Source organism: Callithrix jacchus, chromosome 6 (assembly GCF_049354715.1).
Source record: "Callithrix jacchus isolate 240 chromosome 6, calJac240_pri, whole genome shotgun sequence".
Lineage (NCBI taxonomy): Eukaryota > Metazoa > Chordata > Mammalia > Primates > Cebidae > Callithrix > Callithrix jacchus.
In genome coordinates this window covers 153,996,880-154,014,207 of record NC_133507.1, presented here as the reverse complement: position 1 = coordinate 154,014,207, position 17,328 = coordinate 153,996,880, and the positions used below count along the sequence as shown (strand labels likewise).

The following is a 17,328-nucleotide window of genomic DNA, read 5'->3' as shown; positions in this document are numbered from 1 at the left end:
TAGAAGTAAATATAATTTACACAGAAAGGCCTGGAATAGAAATCACGAATTACCTTTTCCAACAGCCAGGTGCTGGCCCTGCAAAGTGAGGTCCCCAGCCCAGAGCATCATGGTCACCAGGGTTGTTAGAAATACAGTTTCGGCTGGGAGTGGCGGCTCACACCTGTAATCTCAGCACTTTGGGAGGCTGAGGCAGGCAGATCACCTGAGGTCGGGAGTTCGAGACCAGCCTGACCAACATGGAGAAACCAAGTCTCTACTAAAAATACAAAAATTAGCCGGGCGTGGTAGTGTGTGCCTGTAATCCTAGCTACTTGGAAGGCTGAGGCAAGAGAATCACTTGAACCCAGGAGGGGGAGGTTGCAGTGAGCCAAGATCGTGCCATTGCATTCCAGCCTGGGCAAGAGAGTAAGACTCCCTCTTAGAAAAAAAAAGAAAGAAATACAGTCTCAAGTTCTACCCAGACCTGCTCAATCAGAGCCTGCATTTTCACAAGCCCCCACACGATGGCCCCCAGGCACGTACAAGGTAGAGAAGGGCCGCACAGCCTACACCCACTGGCAGGTGGTCTTCCCAGGGGCCCTCATGGGATTACCCTGTGGGTGTCCCCAGCTGTGCCTATCTAGAAGAGCCTTGGGGACTCCCTAATGTCACAGGACTATAGTCCCTCCTCCCTACATCCCTGCCTGCAAGGTTCTCTGAGTTTCTGGTTTTCTCTGGCCTCGAGTGTCCTCCCCAGCTGTCAAATCACATGCTCCTCCTTCCTGCCCGTCCAGCTGTGGGCTGGGAAACAGGACTCCCAGTGCTCTAGCTGCATGCAGAGTGAGGGTGGGCAGGCTCTGAAAAAGGGCCAGGGGACTCTGAGAGACACAAAAGCTTTGACCCAAAGTTTTCAACATCCAATCAAACTGCTCACAGCCGCTTTTGTCCAAGGAGCTCCCAGCTCTCCTTGTGCCCCAAACACTCAGCCTATTCACTCACTGCCTCCCTGCCCGGCTCACTCTACCTGGGGCGCCTCCAGAGCACAGGGAAGCACAAAGACCCATCCCAGTGGGGAGGCAGAGCACAGAGAAACAGTGGAGCCCAGATGAGGCTGAGGCCGGAGTGGGGGCAACCGACAGAAGCAACAGTGCAGAGCCATGGGAGGAAGCCACTGTCACCAGGCCAGTCCCAGGGTGCCAGAAAGTCCCGAAAGAGGGGAATAGAGCCAACTCCCGCAAGGCCCTCTGGGAAAGTGGCATCTTTCTAAGCAACCAGGGCAACCCCAAGGAGTTTGAAACAGGGAAGCCACGTCAGGTGACTTCTCAGCTTGCTGTGCAGATGGATTTGGGGGTGGGGGAGACTAAACCAGGAGGCCCAGCTGGTGAGTATACAACGCTCCCAGCCATGGGTGGACAATGGTGAGGTGCGGGGGGAGCATTGGATGCAGGACTGAACTCCAGCTTCCTCTGTTCTGTGCAGAGCCAGCACATCAGGGCTCACTTCTGGCAAATTCCCTTCCCTTTCTGGTGAGAGGGCAACATTTTTGCAGGCTTTGGGAGACCAGCAGAGGTTGGGACCCCCTGCAATCAGCTGAGTGCCCTGCAGTTCCCTGTACTGTATCTGAAAGTTCATAAAGCAAGGTGGGAGGCAGAGCAAAGCTGAAGGGTCACCCCCTCCACTACAGGGCACCCACTGTGTGCCTGGCATCTTGCAACACAACAGAGGGGAAGCAGAGCCAGGTGGCCAATACTCAGGCTTTCAACACAGCCTTGAAACCAGCTTTGTCTCAAATGCATGCAGTGGCAAGGCGCCACCCCTGCTGGGGACTGTGACACAGATTCAGAAGGAGAGAGGGGCTGGGCATGGTGGTTCATGCCTGTAATCCCAGCACTTTGGGAGGCCGAGGCAGGTGGATCACTTGAGGTCAGGAGTTCAAGACCAGCCTGACCAACCTGGTGAAATTCCGTCTCTACTAAAAATACAAAATTAGCTGGATGTGGTGGCATGCACCTGTAATCCCAGTTACTGGGGAGGCTGAGGCAGGAGAATCACTTGAACCCGGGAGGCGGAGGGTGCAGTGAGCCAGGATCGTGCCATTGCCCAGAGTTTGAGTGGGTGACAGAGTGAGACTGTGTCTCCAAAAAAAAAAAATGGAGAGAGGGCAGTGGGTGACGGCATGGGATGGCTGCTGGCTGAACCGACCCCACCAGCTTTGTACTCTCAAACTGGCTGCCTGGCTGCCCCAACTCAGACAGTAGGAAGGTCTCAAACAGAGAGGTTTCAGCTACTTACAAATTCTCCCACTGATGCCAGCAATCCAATGTGGAAACAAAGGAAACCAGCCTCCAAGACCACACCACGGGAACAGGCTAATGCCAGCAGGAAGCAGGCCAGCCGTGTAAAGTGTTTCATTCAAATGCCACGAGTCCTCTGACCAGGAATGACCTGGTGGAGAGGAGGGTCTGGTTTAGTGGTATAAATGCGACGGGGGAAAATCTCACTTCTTAGTGGTAGCCTCAGTGGAAGCTGGAGGGCAGCGGCGGACAGGAGTTTCTGGGGTGGGAGTCTCCAGGCTCAAAGCCCTGGCACCAGCATGTAAATCGCTGCATGTCCCTGGGTGAGTTACGTGAACTCACTGGGCTTCTGAGTCCTCCTTGGTCCAGCTGTTGATAAGAACCAAGGTAAATGCGCTCTCAGCACAGGGCCCAGCTCAAGGCCGGTGCTTGCTATTTTGGTTTTGACTACTACCTCTGTAAGAGAAGACCCTGACCCTGGGGTCGCTCTCATGGTCCTTTTGAAAGGGGCACCCTCGTGGGGCTTGGGTAAGTGCAGGTGGGCTGGAGACTCGGTTTGGGAACGGAATGGAGTGAGTAGATCTGGGAATTTAGAGTTCCAGGCAATTCATTCATAAAGTGGACACTGCTTGCTTGCTGTTCCACTGGAAGCCTGCTCTGAGCCATCCCTGAGGGTGGGAGGGAGGCTCAGAGGACTATTCCGCCCAGTGAGGTGTCGGCGGGCACATCTTGGTTCTTCGCTGTGAAAGCGCAGTAATGAGGCACCTTCCTAGGCTCCCAACACATCCCAGAAAAGTTATTTTTGTTTTTTTGAAGAAAGGGTCTCATCTTGTCATCCAGGCTGGAGTGCAGTGGTGTGATAACAGTAGCTCACTGTAGCCTCCAACTCCCAGGCTCAAGCAATCCTCCCGCCTCAGCCTCCTGCCTAGCTGTGACCACAGGCCCACACCTTCTATGCCCAGCTAATCTTTTATATTTTTTGTAAAGACAGTTTCTCCATGTTGCTCAGGCTGGTCTTGAACTCCTGGACTGAAGCGATCCTCTTGCCTCTGCCTCCCAAAGTGCCGGGACTATAGGGGTCCACCTTGCGGGGTCTGCATAAAAGTTCTGATAGGAGAATCCTGAGGTGCTGGGAAACTGGGTTGGAGGTGCCCCGGGAAACCAACTTCTGAAATTCCCAGGAGCCCTGTGGAAATCCGGGAACAGGTGTTCCCAAACAACATGGGGTTTCCACAACAGACTCCATTAGGGCTGTGCCTGCTGCAGTGCCAGCAGTGCCAAGGTCAGGGAAGGAAACGGCTGGGGGGTGGCCCAGACTGGAGGCAAGGACACCCTGCAAGGCCACCCATGTAGCTCTCGACATTTCCTCCCCACCCACTGCTGCCCACAGGACCTTTTCCTGCGTCCTCCACTCCAGGCCCACACCACCTTAAACCCGGCAGCCCTCAGTGGAAAGAACACTGGGCTGTAACATAAGTGCCCTAATTAAGGCCACAACTGCAAATCGAGTGGTCACGAGGTCTTGTGGACAACCTGAGAAGGTGGTCACTTACTTTTTTCCATGTCTCACTTACAGACGTGTGCCTGGGTGGATCAGTGGCTCTGCTGGAAGGAACCGAATGACCCCGCTGAAGGCTCACATTACCTCCCACGGCCTTGGGGAGGCGTGAAGCTTCCCTCAGCAATAATCAGGGCCTCAGTGCGGCTACAGCCAGCAGAGCTCAGAAACCGCCACAGAGGTCAAGGTGCCTGCTCTGTTCATGGCCCTGGGCAGCCCTGGGGTGGGCGTGGGGACTGCAGGAAGAGGTTAGCCTCTTTCAGCCATGAACGTTCTGTCTCTGCAGACCACTCTGGAGCGGGAGGGAGCCTCATAAGAATTAGCAATAGGCCAAGAGTGGTGGCTCATGCCTGTAATCCCAGCATTTTGGGAGGCCAAGGAGGGTGGATCACGAGGTCAGAAGTTGAAAACCAGCCTGGCCAACATGGTGAAACCCTGTCTCTACTAAAAATACAAAAATTCACCTGGCACAGTGGCAAGAGCTTGCAATCCCAGCTATTCGAGAGGCTGAGGCAGGAAAATTGCTTGAACCAGGGCAGCAGAGGCTGCAGTGAGCTGGGATCAAACCACTGCACTCCAGCCTGGATGACAGTGAGACTCTGTCTCAAAAAAAAAATTAAAAATCAGCAATAATCAGCTGGGCATGGTGGCTCACGCCTATAATCCTAGCACTTTGGGTGCATGAGGCAGGTGGGTCACCTGAGGTCAGGAGTTCAAGACCAGCTTGACCAACATGGTGAAATCGTCTTTACTAAAAATATAAAAATTAGCTAGGCATGGTGGCGCATGCCTGTAATCTCAGCTACTTGGGAGGTTAAGGCAGGAGAATCACTTGAACCCAGGAGGCAGAGGCTACAGTGAGCTGAGATCATGCCACTGCACTCCAGCCTGGGCAACAGAGTAAAACTCCATCTCAGAAAAAAAAGAGAAAAAATCAGCAATAATGGATGGACCTAAGTGTAACCAACCGGGAATTGCAGGGTTATAAGAGAGAGGCTGTGGGGGCCATTCGGCTCAGTGAGAGCAAGGCCTGGGCTGGGAGACAGAGAGAGAAGACTGTAGCCGCTGACTGAAGTGGGCCTTAACAGTCTGCATGAGGAGTCTAGACTGTTTCCTTGGGCAATAGGAAGCTACTGAATGCTGAATATTGCCCCATCCCAACCCAAAATAACTTCTGAAGAGGGAAGCAAGGTAATGAGATCTGGGCTCTGGCGAGGTCCACCCAGCCACAACACGGCGGACGGATCAGGGAGGCCATGTCTGAGGCAGCTGCTCAGGCTGCCTGCAGAGACTGTGCCAGCCACAGCCCTGCCGGGCTGTGCAGGGGACGGTGTCAAGGATGGCTGAGACGTGGAGGGTGGAAAGCTGGGACGTAGGAATGACATGAGTGAGTCAGGCTCATGACACGGGACAAGAGTGCAGGCCATTTGGGTTCAAATCCCAGCTCTACTGCTTCCAAGATGTGTGACTTCAGGCAAGTTCCCTGGCTGCTCTGTGCCTCAGTTTCCTCATCTGTAAAATGGGGTCTGATATGGTACCCACTTTGGAGTGTCGCGAAGCATGAGTTCCCATATGGTAATCGCTAAGCACGGCCCTGCGCACAGTAAGCTCTGTCAGTGGGGCTGGTAGGTGGCATTGAGGGCACCCAATGCTCCATGAAGTCAGCCATTAGAGGGTGGAGGGGCACAAGGCATTTAGAGAGGAGGCAGAGACCCTGTCACCACCAAAGCCAACAGGACAGCGTCAGAGGCCAGCACTTCTCCAGGGCCACAACAGTGTTCGCCAAGTCCCCGTGGGCAGAGTGAGGACTGTCAGAGCCAGATTATTTTGATCAGAGCTGTCCCAAGGCACAGCAGGTGCTCAGTGAGGGGTGCTGGGGGAACCTGGTAGGTGGAGATGTCCAACCATAGCGCTGGGATCAGCTACAGCCCTGTGGGGTGGGAGCCTCGGCTGTTTCACTACCAGGAAGAGGCAGGGTGGCCAGCCCTGGGCACGAAGTCATTCGTAAGTCCTGAACTTATGGTTTCCTTCCTGCAAACCTGATTCATGGCAGAGGGCTGAGGGTGTGTCTGCCTTGGATGTGACGCCCGGCCCCCTCCAAGGCTCTGGCTGGCCTGGAAGGAGGCTGCCGCCAGCACTGGCAACCCATGTCTTAGCTCCAAAACCAAAGAATTTACCTTCATTTAGTAACATGTTTGGCGGAGTAGTGTGTGCTAGGTTAAGATTTAAAGAAAAAAGCAGACCAGCATTGTAGCTCACACCTCTAATTCTAGCATTTTGGGAGGCCAAGGCAGGAGGATCACTTGAGCCCAGGAGTTCAAGACCAACCTGGGCAATAGTAAGACCTACCTCTTAAAAACAAAAAAATTAGGCTGGGCGTGGTGGCTCAGGCCTGTAATTCCAGCACTTTGGGAGGCTGAGGCGGGTGGATCACCTGAAGTCGGAAGTTCAAGACCAGCCTGACCAACATGGAGAAACCCCATCTCTACTAAAAATACAAAATTAACCGGGCATGGTGGTGCATGCCTGTCATCCCAACTACTCTGGAGGCTGAGGCAGGAGAAGCGCTTAAACGCAGGAGGCAGAGGTTGTGGGTAAGCCGAGATCGCACCATTGCACTCCAGGCTGGGTAACAAGAGCGAAACTCTGTATCAAAGAAAAAAAAAAAAAGAAAGCCGGCCCTGAACACCCCCCTAACACACACTCACACATGACTTGCACAAAGGCCTTCAAGCCAACGGAGGGGTCCTTAACCTCAGAAGCCCAGGAGCCACTAAAGGAATGAGGAACATTCATTTTGATGTCAGGCATGGCACCCCTGATGAGAAAGACAGTAAAAGAGGTTTGGGGAGGGGGTCTGGGGAGACAGGGGGTAGCAGCCAACAGTTTTCCAAGCCAGTGAGCTGCCAGGAGGGTGAGAGGAATGACTGAACCCTCCACACCCAGGGGGCGGGCCCACCATGCCAGGCTCTTTGGAGGGTGGAAGGGCGACATGAGATGGAAGTGGGGGTTTCGCTGAAAGCTGGCCTAGGGAGTGGTTAATACAGGCAGCCCACCCAGCGCCAAATGCACACACAGAGCCAAATGTACACTCCTAGCTGCCAAGGGTCCACCCTCACACGCAAGAGAAAAATCACATGGAATCCCAGTGAAAACGACAGACGTTCTCAGGAAAGACCGCTGCATTTGGTCTTCGGGAGCCACCAGGAATGGGCTGCTCCCTGCCTGGCCTCCAGAAACCAAGTCTGACATCAAAAGTCCCTCCCATGTACACAAAAACACAGATGACCTGGGCATCCTAGCACCCTATAATCCCAGCTACTCAGGAGGCTGAGGCAGGGGGGTCACTTGAACCCAGGAGGCAGAGGTTGGAGTGAGCCACTGCACTCCAGCCTGGATAACAGAGCAAGTCTCTGCCTCTAAAAAAAAACAAAACACAACAAAAACCCAGATGGACACTGGGAAGCCAAGGTGGGCAGATGGCTTGAGCCCAGGAGTCTGAGACCGGCCTCAGCAACATGGTGAAACTCCGTCTCTACTTAAAAAAAAAAAAATTAGCCAGGTGTTGGGGTGAGGGGACTCAGGATGGCTTGAGCCTGGGAGGTCAAGGCTACGGTGGGCTGTGATCGCACCACTGCACTCCAGGCTGGGTGACAGAGCGAGACCCTGTCTCAAAAAACAAAGCCACAGATGGACAGAAAAGAGCCATGGAACGCTGTTCAGTAAAAACCCCGCTCTCCTTCCTCAGTAACAGAACCCCATTTTGGCTCCACCCCTTATGGAACAGAAAGTACCCCGAATGGGCTGGTGACCTAGTGCGGACAGACGGGATGCCAGAGCCCAGCTTGGGGCACACAGAGAGGAAGAGTTCCTCACTGTTTATTTTCTTTTTCTTTCTTTCCAGTCCGCTTCTAGCTGGTTACGCTTTAATTTCCTCATTGTTTAAAAGAACGCTAGGTCTTTCTGCCTCTGGATTTTGTCACGGCTGGATGTGACTCGGGGAACCTCACAACTTGGTACTGTGACGCCAGCCCAGAGGTTGGTGGAAGGCAGAGGACGAAACCCAAGTCCTGGATGACAGCAGCAACCAACCATTGCCCCAGGGCCACCCTTGTCCTCTGGACTCCCTCATACATGAGATGATCCATTTCTTTATTCATTAGTGAGTTTGGGGCAGAGTTTTCCATCCCTTGAGCCAAAGGCCTCCCAAGTAATACGGGCAGAACAGCATAGATCATCTCAACAAGTCTTGTGTAAGAACAGGCACCCAACCTGGAGGTGGCCCTCGGGAACAGAACAGCATCGGCTTCCACTCTCTGCTCCCTGAAGATCTTTACTGTTTTTGTTTCTCAAGACGGGGTTTCACCATACTGGTCAGGCTGGTCTGAAACTCCTGACCTCAGCTGATCCACCTGCCTCAGCCTCCCAAAGTGCTGGGATTACAGGTGTGGGCTACCATGCCCAGCCTCTTTTCTTTTCTTTTTTTGAGACAGAGTCTTGCTCTGTCACCCAGGCTGGAGTACAGTGGCACAATCTCGGCTCACTACAACCTCCTCCTCCCCAGTTCAAGCAATTCTTCTCTCTCAGCCTCCCAAGTAGCTGCAGGGAGGATCTGCCACCACCATGCCTCGCTAATTTTTATATTTTTAGTAGAGACGGGGTTTCACCATATTGGTAAAGCTGGTCTCCAACTCCTGACCTCAGGTGATCCGCCCGCCTCGGCCTTCCAAAGTGCTGGGATTATAGGTGTGAGCCACCATGCCTGGCCAGATCTTTATTGTTTTAAAGGAAATTTTAAATGGGGAACATTATAATTTTATAACAAAAAATAAATTTTCCTTAAGTCATAAGATTCTTATGTCCCATTTCCCTCCAAACCAGTAGATACCAAATTCTTTTGGGGAGAGGAGCCATACACCTCCTTGAGCAGCAAGGCCTCCCAGCAGGTGTGACAGTGTAATTCCACACAGGATTGCTGAGAGTTCGAAGACTGGAGGTCAAGAACTCCTTCTCCTACCACACAGCGGTTCAAGTAAGCAGCCACGCACGGCTAATTCGCTTTTGTTTTTCATTTGTCTTTTTTGTTTTTGAGATAAGCCTCACTCTGTTACCCAGGCTGGAGTGCAGCGGCACAATCTTGGCTTATTGCGACCTCCGCCTCCCGGGTTCAAGCGATTTTCAGCCTCCCAAGTAGCTGGGATTACAGGCGCCTGCCACCACAACCTGCTAATTTTTGTATTTTAGTAGAGACGGGTTCTCACCATGTTGGCCAGGCTGGTCTCAAGCTCCCGACCTTGCGATCTGCCTGCCTTGGCCTCCCAAAGTGCCGGGATTATAGGCATGAGCCACTGCTCCCAGCCCCATTTGTCATTTTCATCAGGAGTTTTAAAGTTCAAACACACCGTGGACTGCCTCTTAGGGGAAGCCATAGGAAGGCAACCCTTCCCGGGGTGGGGGTGTTACCCCAGGGCCAGCTGCCTGCGCCAGCTGCCAGGCCTCCTCAGCCACAGAAGATCAGTTCCTGCTCCTGCTCCAGTGCTAATCCTCCAGAGGCAGCTCTGGGGTCCTGGAATCCAGGCCTCACTATGATGCCTACCCAACTTGGGGGACACGAGGCTTCCACCGTGTCTCCTCTGGATCTGAGGCCACTGATGGGAGGAAAGGCCAAGAAGTGAGAAAGGGGACAAGTGAGACCCGGCTCCGGATTCAAGTCTAAAGCAGTGCCCAGCGCGGGGACTGGCTACCTATGGCCTGCAGGCCAAATCTTGCTCACCAGGTGTTACTTGCACACAGCCATGCCAATCTATTTGCATATTGCCTGTGGCTGCTTTCCCATCACAATGGCCGGCTGCAGAGGGACAAGAGAAACTTCAGGGCCCAAAGCCAAACAGATTGACTATCTGGCCCTTTGCAGAACAAGTTTGCCCACCCATGGCCTAGAAGGAAACTTGAAAGCCATCTAGCCCAACTCCCAGCCTCCCTAAGCTTTTGGCCATTCCTAACTGTAAGCCTCTCACACCAGGGAGCCAGACCACCTCCCTTCCAATGAAACTCCAGGGAACAGAGTTCACCACCTTGCAAGACCTTCTGTTCTATTTCTCAGTAACTCCAGTCGTGGCCAGGTGCAGTGGCTCATGCCTGCAACACTTTGAGAGGCCGAGGCAGGCGGATCCCTCCAGCCCAGGAGTTAGAGGCCAGCCTGGGCAACATGGTGAAACCCTGTCTCTACAAAAGATATAAAATTATTAACAATTATATAATTATATAAAATATAAAATTATAAAAAAATAAAATTAGTCAGGCATGGTGGTGCGTGCCTGTAGTCCCAGCTACTCAGGAGGCTGAGGCAGGAGGATAACTTGAGCCCAGGAGGTAGGGGTTGCAATGGGCCAAGATGCAGAACATAGTCCCACGCCAATCAAACCCTCTGCAGGTCAGTGGAAGAAGTATTCCTGTTTACTAGTTCGTCCAGGGGGTACCACAGAGCTGAGGGTGTAAAGTTAAGAGTCTGGTTGGTATGCAACAACATTAAATAAAAGAGAGAGGCCGGGATCACATCTGTAATCCCAGTTTGTACTAAAAATACAAAAATTAGCTGGGCATGGTGGCACGCGCCTGTAGTCCCAGCTACTTGGGAGGCTGAGGCAGGAGAATCACTTGAACAGGGGAGGCGGAGGTTGCAGTGAGCTGAGATTGCGCCACTGCACTCCAGCCTGGTGACAGAGTGAGACTCGATCTCAAAAAAAAAAAGAGAGAGAGAGAGAGAGAGAGAGAGAGAGAGGCACAGTGGCCCATGCCTATGAGCGTAGGTCCAGTCTAGGCAACATGGCGAGACCCTATCTTGAGAAAAGAACCTTACAGCTTTGAAATCAGGCACTTCTTAATTGATCTTGTAGTGAAGAAGTGGGAAAGGACTTTCCTCTTTTTTGCATAATGTAAGACTTTATAAAATTTTCATCACTCGACTTCAAATTCCCATTATTCAAATTCTCATAAAAGTCGATGGCTCTGTAATGAGGATAGTGGAAGAGACGTCCCAGAGAGAGGGAGGTGGGGAGTAAGGAATGAGGAGGAAGAAGGAACTCCCTACGAACATAAACCCACCAGCAACTGCAGTAGCTCCTTCCAGCTCCTCCTACGTGGGTTAATCACGTGCGCTGGAGGGAAAAGCAGCCAGCACTTCAACCGGTCTGAGACACAGTTCCAAGTCGTGGGTCTTTCTGCCAGAGACTAGGACCCCAAAACAGAAGGCTGACCTAAGGCCGTCCTCCAGAATTCAGACAAGCCCGAGGTCCTCTTACCCCACCCCCTCCCAATTCAAAATCGTCAAATGTGCAAACTCCAGAGCAGTTGAGAAAATGTCACATCTAAGGTGATCACTGCTGACTGAAGCGACAGCCAGGACAAGTCGGTACCTCTTGCCTTTCTCCAAGGAAAAAGAAAGCGCTTAACTTCTTCCTTTTATTTCCATCCATCTTTCCCATTTTTACAGTCAACTCACGCCAAAGTTTAGGATGCCAGTCCGAAGGCAGCCTCACCTCCACCTCCCCAGGAAACTGCCCCAAGAGGGCTCACTTCACTGCTTTGGCAAATTCCCAGGCTTCCAAGGACTCTGGCATTGGCAGGACATCTGTGACGTCACTGTTTCAGATTCTTAAGAAAAAGACAGCTTTCCCGTAGCCAAATGTTCTCTTCCCACCCTCTCTTTGGGGAATTGAAACACAAGCTTTTAGAATGCTGCAAAAATCTCACAGCTGCATTTTAAGATGTTGCATTGGGGTCCTGCCTTTAAGTGGCTGCCCTCACTGCCGCCCTTTAAAAGAGGCCTCTACACAAGTCCAGGATAATTAAAATTTCCTGTCTAACCTTGAGTGCTCCACCAGCTCACGTTACAGCCACAGATACAAACTGTAGTCAGTTTCTTCTGAGCCTTCTCATTCTTCTTTTAAAATCAGGCCACTATTCTTTTGGCTCAGGCTATCCAGTAACAGGCTTGGAAATGGAGAGGGAAGTTTCTCTGGCCGGGGTGATGATGCCTCTGGCTTCCCACACTCATTAGAAAACCTCTTTCTTCTACAATACACCATTTAGGAACCAGGATCGTTTGTGCTAGGTCCTAAGCACACAAAGAGAAACACCACTCCAGGAACCCGACAAGCTCAGAGGCTGGGAAGGATCCAGTTTTTTTAAGCCTTGAAAATGTAAGGAATCCCTAAGCCAAATACTTTTAAATAGGAAAATCAAATTTAAATGATCAAAGCATGTCTCCCAGTATCTGTATGGATCTTTCCAGCCCCAAACAAAAAGAATGGTGGTACTTTGTACTGGTCTAATCAGGTCACACACCGCAAGGGGCCTGATGAACTAAGGTGACATCAGAATGTGAATCTAGAAACTGCTTAAAAGTGAAATTCCTTTTTTTCTTTTTGAGGTGGAGTTCCACTCTTGTTACCCAGGTTGGAGTGCAGTGGCACAGTCTCGGCTCACTGCAACCTCTGCCTCTTGGGTTCAAGCAATTCCCCTGCCTCAGCCTCCCAAGTAGCTGGGATTACAGGCATGCACCACCATGCCCAGCTAATTTTTTGTATTTTTAGTAGAGATGGCATTTCTCCATATTAGTCAGGCTGGTCTCGAACTGCCAACTTCAGGTGATCCACCCACCTCGGCCTCCCAAAGTGCTGGGATTACAGGCGTGAGCCACGGTGCCTGGCCAAAAGTGAAATTCTTGCTGAAAATATGTGTGTTTCTGTCATGAAGGGAGGTGTTGTGTGGGTTCTGTTGGTTTTGTAGTTTTCTTGAGACAAAGTTTCATTCTTGTTGCTGAAGCTGGAGTGCAATGGCATGATCTCGGCTCACTGCAAACTCTGCCTCCCAGGTTCAAGTGATTCTCCTGCCTCAGCTTCCCAAGTAGCTGGGATTAGAGACACCTGCCACCAAGCCCGGCTAATTTTGTATTTTTAGTAGAGACGAGGTTTCACCATGTTGGCCAGGCTGGTCTCAAACTCATGACCTCAGGTGATCTACCCACTTCGGCCTCCCAGAGTGCTAGGATTAAAGGTGTGAGCCACCATGCCTGGCTGGCTTTGTTTTACAGTTGGGTGGTGAATCGACTTGAATTAGGGTGCTGCTTTGGGAAGGCATCCTTTGTCTGATGGGGGTGGGAGTCATATTGGCTTTGGATAAATCTGAGATTCTGACCTCCCTAAATCCGAGAGCTTCCTCGGAAGAGGCTCCAGACATGGTGCTCAAGCTCTGGGCAGTTCTTCTCATTCCCTGCACTGAGCTGAACAGAAACCCCCTCCACACCCTGTCCCCCGCCCCGGAAATTCTTGTCTACCCAGCACATCAGAATGTGACCTTATCAGGAAATAGGCTCTTTGCAGATGTAAAAGTTAAATTAAGATGAGGTCACACTGGATTTGGTGGATCCTAAATCCAATGACTGGTATCCTTATAAGAAGTCCACGTGAAGACACAGAAACACACAGGGGGAGCACCAGGTGCCCAGGGTGGCAGCGATTAGGGTGATGCATCCATACCACAAGGAATACCCAAAATTTTGGCAAACACCAGAAGCCAGGAGACAGGCACAGAAGGAGACTTCGCTGGAGACTCCCAGGAAGCACAGCCCGCTGACTTCTTGGTTTCAGACTTGGCAGACGTCTGGTTTCTAGCGCTATGAGAGGATACACTGCTGTTGTTTTACGCTACTCAGTTTGTGGCATTTTATTCAGGCAGCTCTAAGAAACAAAAATCCTCACCCAGCAGCAGAGGAGCTAACGAGTTCCTTCCACAGAACCGGAAGGGCAAAAGCACACAGTCCCGCAGGGACCCAGAGGCCAGGTTGCCACACCACAGCTCAAACTGTGGGCTAAGTCAGCTTCAAAGGATTAAGTGGACTCAGCAAAGTAAATTATTAAATAAAAAAGGACAACATAAAATGTGCACATTTACCCAAATTATGGATATGTGATAACCTAAAGCTTAGTGGCTGGAATCCACCGGGCCTTCACCATAGGCCAAAACATGGAGCTAAATGCATCACATACATGAATTGATTTAAGCCCCAGAATAACCCCTCATGGCAGGTCCTATGCTTTCCCATTTGACAGAAGGGAAAACTGATGGCACAGAGCTTTTAAGTAAGCTGCCCAGGTGGCAGGAATCTTTTAAGGAACCTTCCAGGTGGCAAGTGGTGGGGCTGGGGTTGGAACCCAGGAAGCTTGCTCTTCACAGCCTCACAGACTACTGCCACCGTGAGTAAAATCTGGAAGGTAATCCAACAGAAAACCAATTGGTGTGTTATGTTTTCTTTAGAGTTTTTAACATTCTTACGTTATTAATTTAAGCTGTTGCAGCCACACCACCACCACCAAGAATGAGCCATCTGAGAATAGGGACAATGCAGAAACTAGCTCAACAAAAAGAGAAACTAAGCACCAGTGGCAGCACCTAAGCTCCTAGATCCAGCCATACCTGAAGCTAGCGATGGCTTTTTGGTTTCATCACCCAAATTATTCCCCTTTTGTTTATGCCAATTTTGGTTGCAAGTGACAGAAAACTCAACCTAGAAAGAAATACCAAGTATCAGTTGAACTGTCAGCCCGGCTGGGATCCCAGGCCACATCCTGCCTTCCCTTTAGCTTTTTTTTTTTTTCTTTGAGACAGAATCTCACTCTGTCAGGCAGGCTGGAGTGCAATGTCATGATCTCGGCTCACTGCAACCTCTGCCTCCCTGATTCAAGCAATTCTCCCATCTCAGCCTCAGGAGCAGCTGGGACTACAGGCACACTACACCACTCTGGGCTAATTCTTGTATTTTTAGTAGCGATGGGGGTTTCATCATTTTGGCCGGGCTGATCTTGAACTCCTGACCTCAGGTGATCCTCCTGCCTCAGCCTCCCAAAGTGCTGGGATTACAGCCATCGGCCACTGTGCCCGGCTCCCCTTTGCTTGATCCTGATCCAGTACCTGCTTGCTTACAGATGCCACCTTGCTTCACCTCCCAAGGCCCTCTGAGCATATGGACTCTTTTTATTGCCCTTAGGTAGCTGACTAACAAGTTGATCATTCCAAAGATAGTTTTGCAGGAAAAACAAAAGAAGCCTGAGTGACCCCAAGACAACTTGAAGATAAAGGTCAGTCCCCAAGATGCCCTGAATCCAGCTGGACTGGGAGGAACTGGTGGGACCTGGGAGCAGCCCGGCCAGGGCAGTCTTCCCATGAAAGGCGTTACCCCAGAGAAATCAAAGGGACTCCAAACAAGCCTTGCCTCACCCATTGCTTTTCCATTTTCGCCCTAGCCGATTCTTCTTTTTTTTTTTTTTTTTTTTTTTTTTTAAGCGGAGACTCCCTCTGTTGTCCAGGCTGGAGTGCAGTGGCATGATCTTGGCTCACTGCAACCTCCTCCGTCTCCCGGGTTCAAGCAATTCTCCGGCCTCAGCCTCCCAAGTAGCTGGCCCTTCGGTCGCACGCCGCCAAGCCCGGGTAATTTTTTTGTATTTTTGGTAGAGATGGGGTTTCACCAGGCTGGTCGCGAACTCCTCAGCTCAGGCAATCCACCTACCTCGGCCTCCCAGAGTGCTGCGATTACAGGCGTGAGCCAAGCCACGGCGCCCGGCCCCCAGCCGCATTCTTTAACTCGACTCGGCCTTCCTGAATTGCCCAAACTGGACCCAGAAAACACGACAGATCAGTGCCTGGAAGCCAGACAAAGAAACCAGGGAGCCAGGAAAGCAGAGGAGGCGGAGGCTCCCAGGTGCCGGCTCTGCAGACTTCCGTGCAGGGGCAGCGGAGGCTCCGGCGACGCAACGCCAGCCACAGCGCCTTTAAATAGAACCTCCACACGGAGGGCAAACACATTCCATGCGCTTTTAAAAACGCCCAAGCATGACCTGGCCGGCCGCCTCAGCTCCCCCAGGCATTTTTCCGGTCTTGGCCCAATTCTGGAAATAATATTAATAGCTTGGTTAAGAGCTTACGGGGTACAAAATATTTTTTGGCCTTAAAAGGCAGGGACCGTTACAGCTTCCACTCTCCAGATGAGAAAACTGAGGTCCAGGGAGGTTCCAGGCGACGATGCAGACTAGTGGGTCTCTATCGCCCCTGCCTCTCACTTAGTGGCTCCCCAGGTGGGCCCCTCCCTGCGCAATGGGGCTCACAGAGCAGGACAGGACAAGCCCCCGCCGGACAGGTGGCAGCGGCCCAGTTCGGTTCCCATGACACCCCCTGGAGGCTGCCGGGCAGCGCTCGCCCCAGAAGCGTCCTGAATCTCTTACAGCGAGTTTACCCCCGCTCTACATCTGACCCGGAGCGGCAGCCAAGGATTAACTTTCCCCTTTTGTTTTAAAAGATAAAAGGCCAACAAGGGGCTAATTTTTCCCTTGGGGGATACGGTGAAAGCTGGCAGGTGACGCGCGACGACTACTCCCTTTCTTAGAAGTTGCGTTGGGAGCAAATCTCGGGACCCGCTGGTAAAGAGGGCGGGACCAGCGGTCGGAGTTGGGGAAGCCAGAACTCGGGTCCAGCGGCCGCCAAGAAGTTTTGGGGCTCCGTCCCGGAGAGCCGCGGCTCCGGCTCCGGGTGTCCCCACCCCCAGACCCCGTCCCCCCACCTCGCGGAGACAGACCCGAGTGCGCCAGACCTGGCTGCGAGGGGCCAAAAGCTACCTGCACCCCGGTACTCCTGCATCACCTCCCCGCCCAAGCGGGGCCCGGGACTTCGGGTCAGAAGCCCTCCCGCTCCCTCCTTGGTCCCGCGGGCGAAGGACGCGCGGCGGGAGCTCACAGTTTGAACATGCTCTCCAGGTCCTTGATGAGGCGCCGGCTGAACTCCGGGAACTCCGTGTAGGGGTTGAAGACCCTGCAGCGCCGGGGCCGCGCGGCGCCCTCGTTGATGTCCAGCCGCCGGCTCAGCTGGGCGCTCAGCTCCGCGTCGGCGCTGGCCGTGGGTGGGCGAGCGGGGGGCTCCGGGGCAGGGGCGCCGAGGGGAGCCGTCAGGGGGCTGCCCTCCTCGGCCTCCTCGCGCCTCAATCGGCGCTCCAGCTTGCGCGCCAGCTCCTCGCTGGCCATGGCGGTGGACTGCAGGACACGGGGACGCGGGGACTCCGGACGAGGCACAGGGAGCTGACTGGCGGCGCGCTCCTCGCAGGCTCGAGGCTCTACCCCAGTCAGCCGAGGCGGCGGGGACCCGGCGGTTGGGAGGGACTGGGGACGGGCGGACGGGCGGGCGGGGCGGAGCCACGGCTTTAAGGAGGTGCCAGGGCTCGGGAACCGCCAGCCTGGAGGGAGGAGGCCGCTGGTGTCTGCGCGTCCGAGACCCCCCGACCTGCTTCCTCTCCCCGCGGCTCAGGGCGGGAGGCTGGCCGCCCCGCGGGACCTGGCAGGGACCCTCGGATCCTCTGCGACCTCACTGCCCCTGTCCGCTCCCGGGAAAACCGTAGCGGGAAAAAGTGTCCCGACCGTTCGAGCAGTTCTTTTCTCGTCCCCCAGAAGT

The 17,328-nt window shown here is 52.9% G+C and overlaps 1 protein-coding gene across 3 annotated transcripts in view; it reads right to left on the bottom strand.

Moving 5' to 3' along the window:
- Nucleotides 1-17,004, bottom strand: part of EFHD1 (EF-hand domain family member D1) — a 52,131-nt gene extending 35,127 nt beyond the window's left edge. The window contains exon 1 of one of the 3 annotated variants that reach the window (XM_008999712.5): nt 16,621-17,004. In XM_008999712.5, the coding sequence (XP_008997960.1) occupies nt 16,621-16,904 (284 nt within the window). In that variant the 5' untranslated portion in view covers nt 16,905-17,004. Of the gene's footprint in view, nt 1-15,400; nt 15,639-15,815; nt 15,925-16,620 lie in introns of those variants that run through there. The other 2 variants (XM_054258050.2, XM_054258048.2) reach the window with 2 other exon arrangements.
- Between the last annotated feature and the right edge of the window lie 324 nt (nt 17,005-17,328).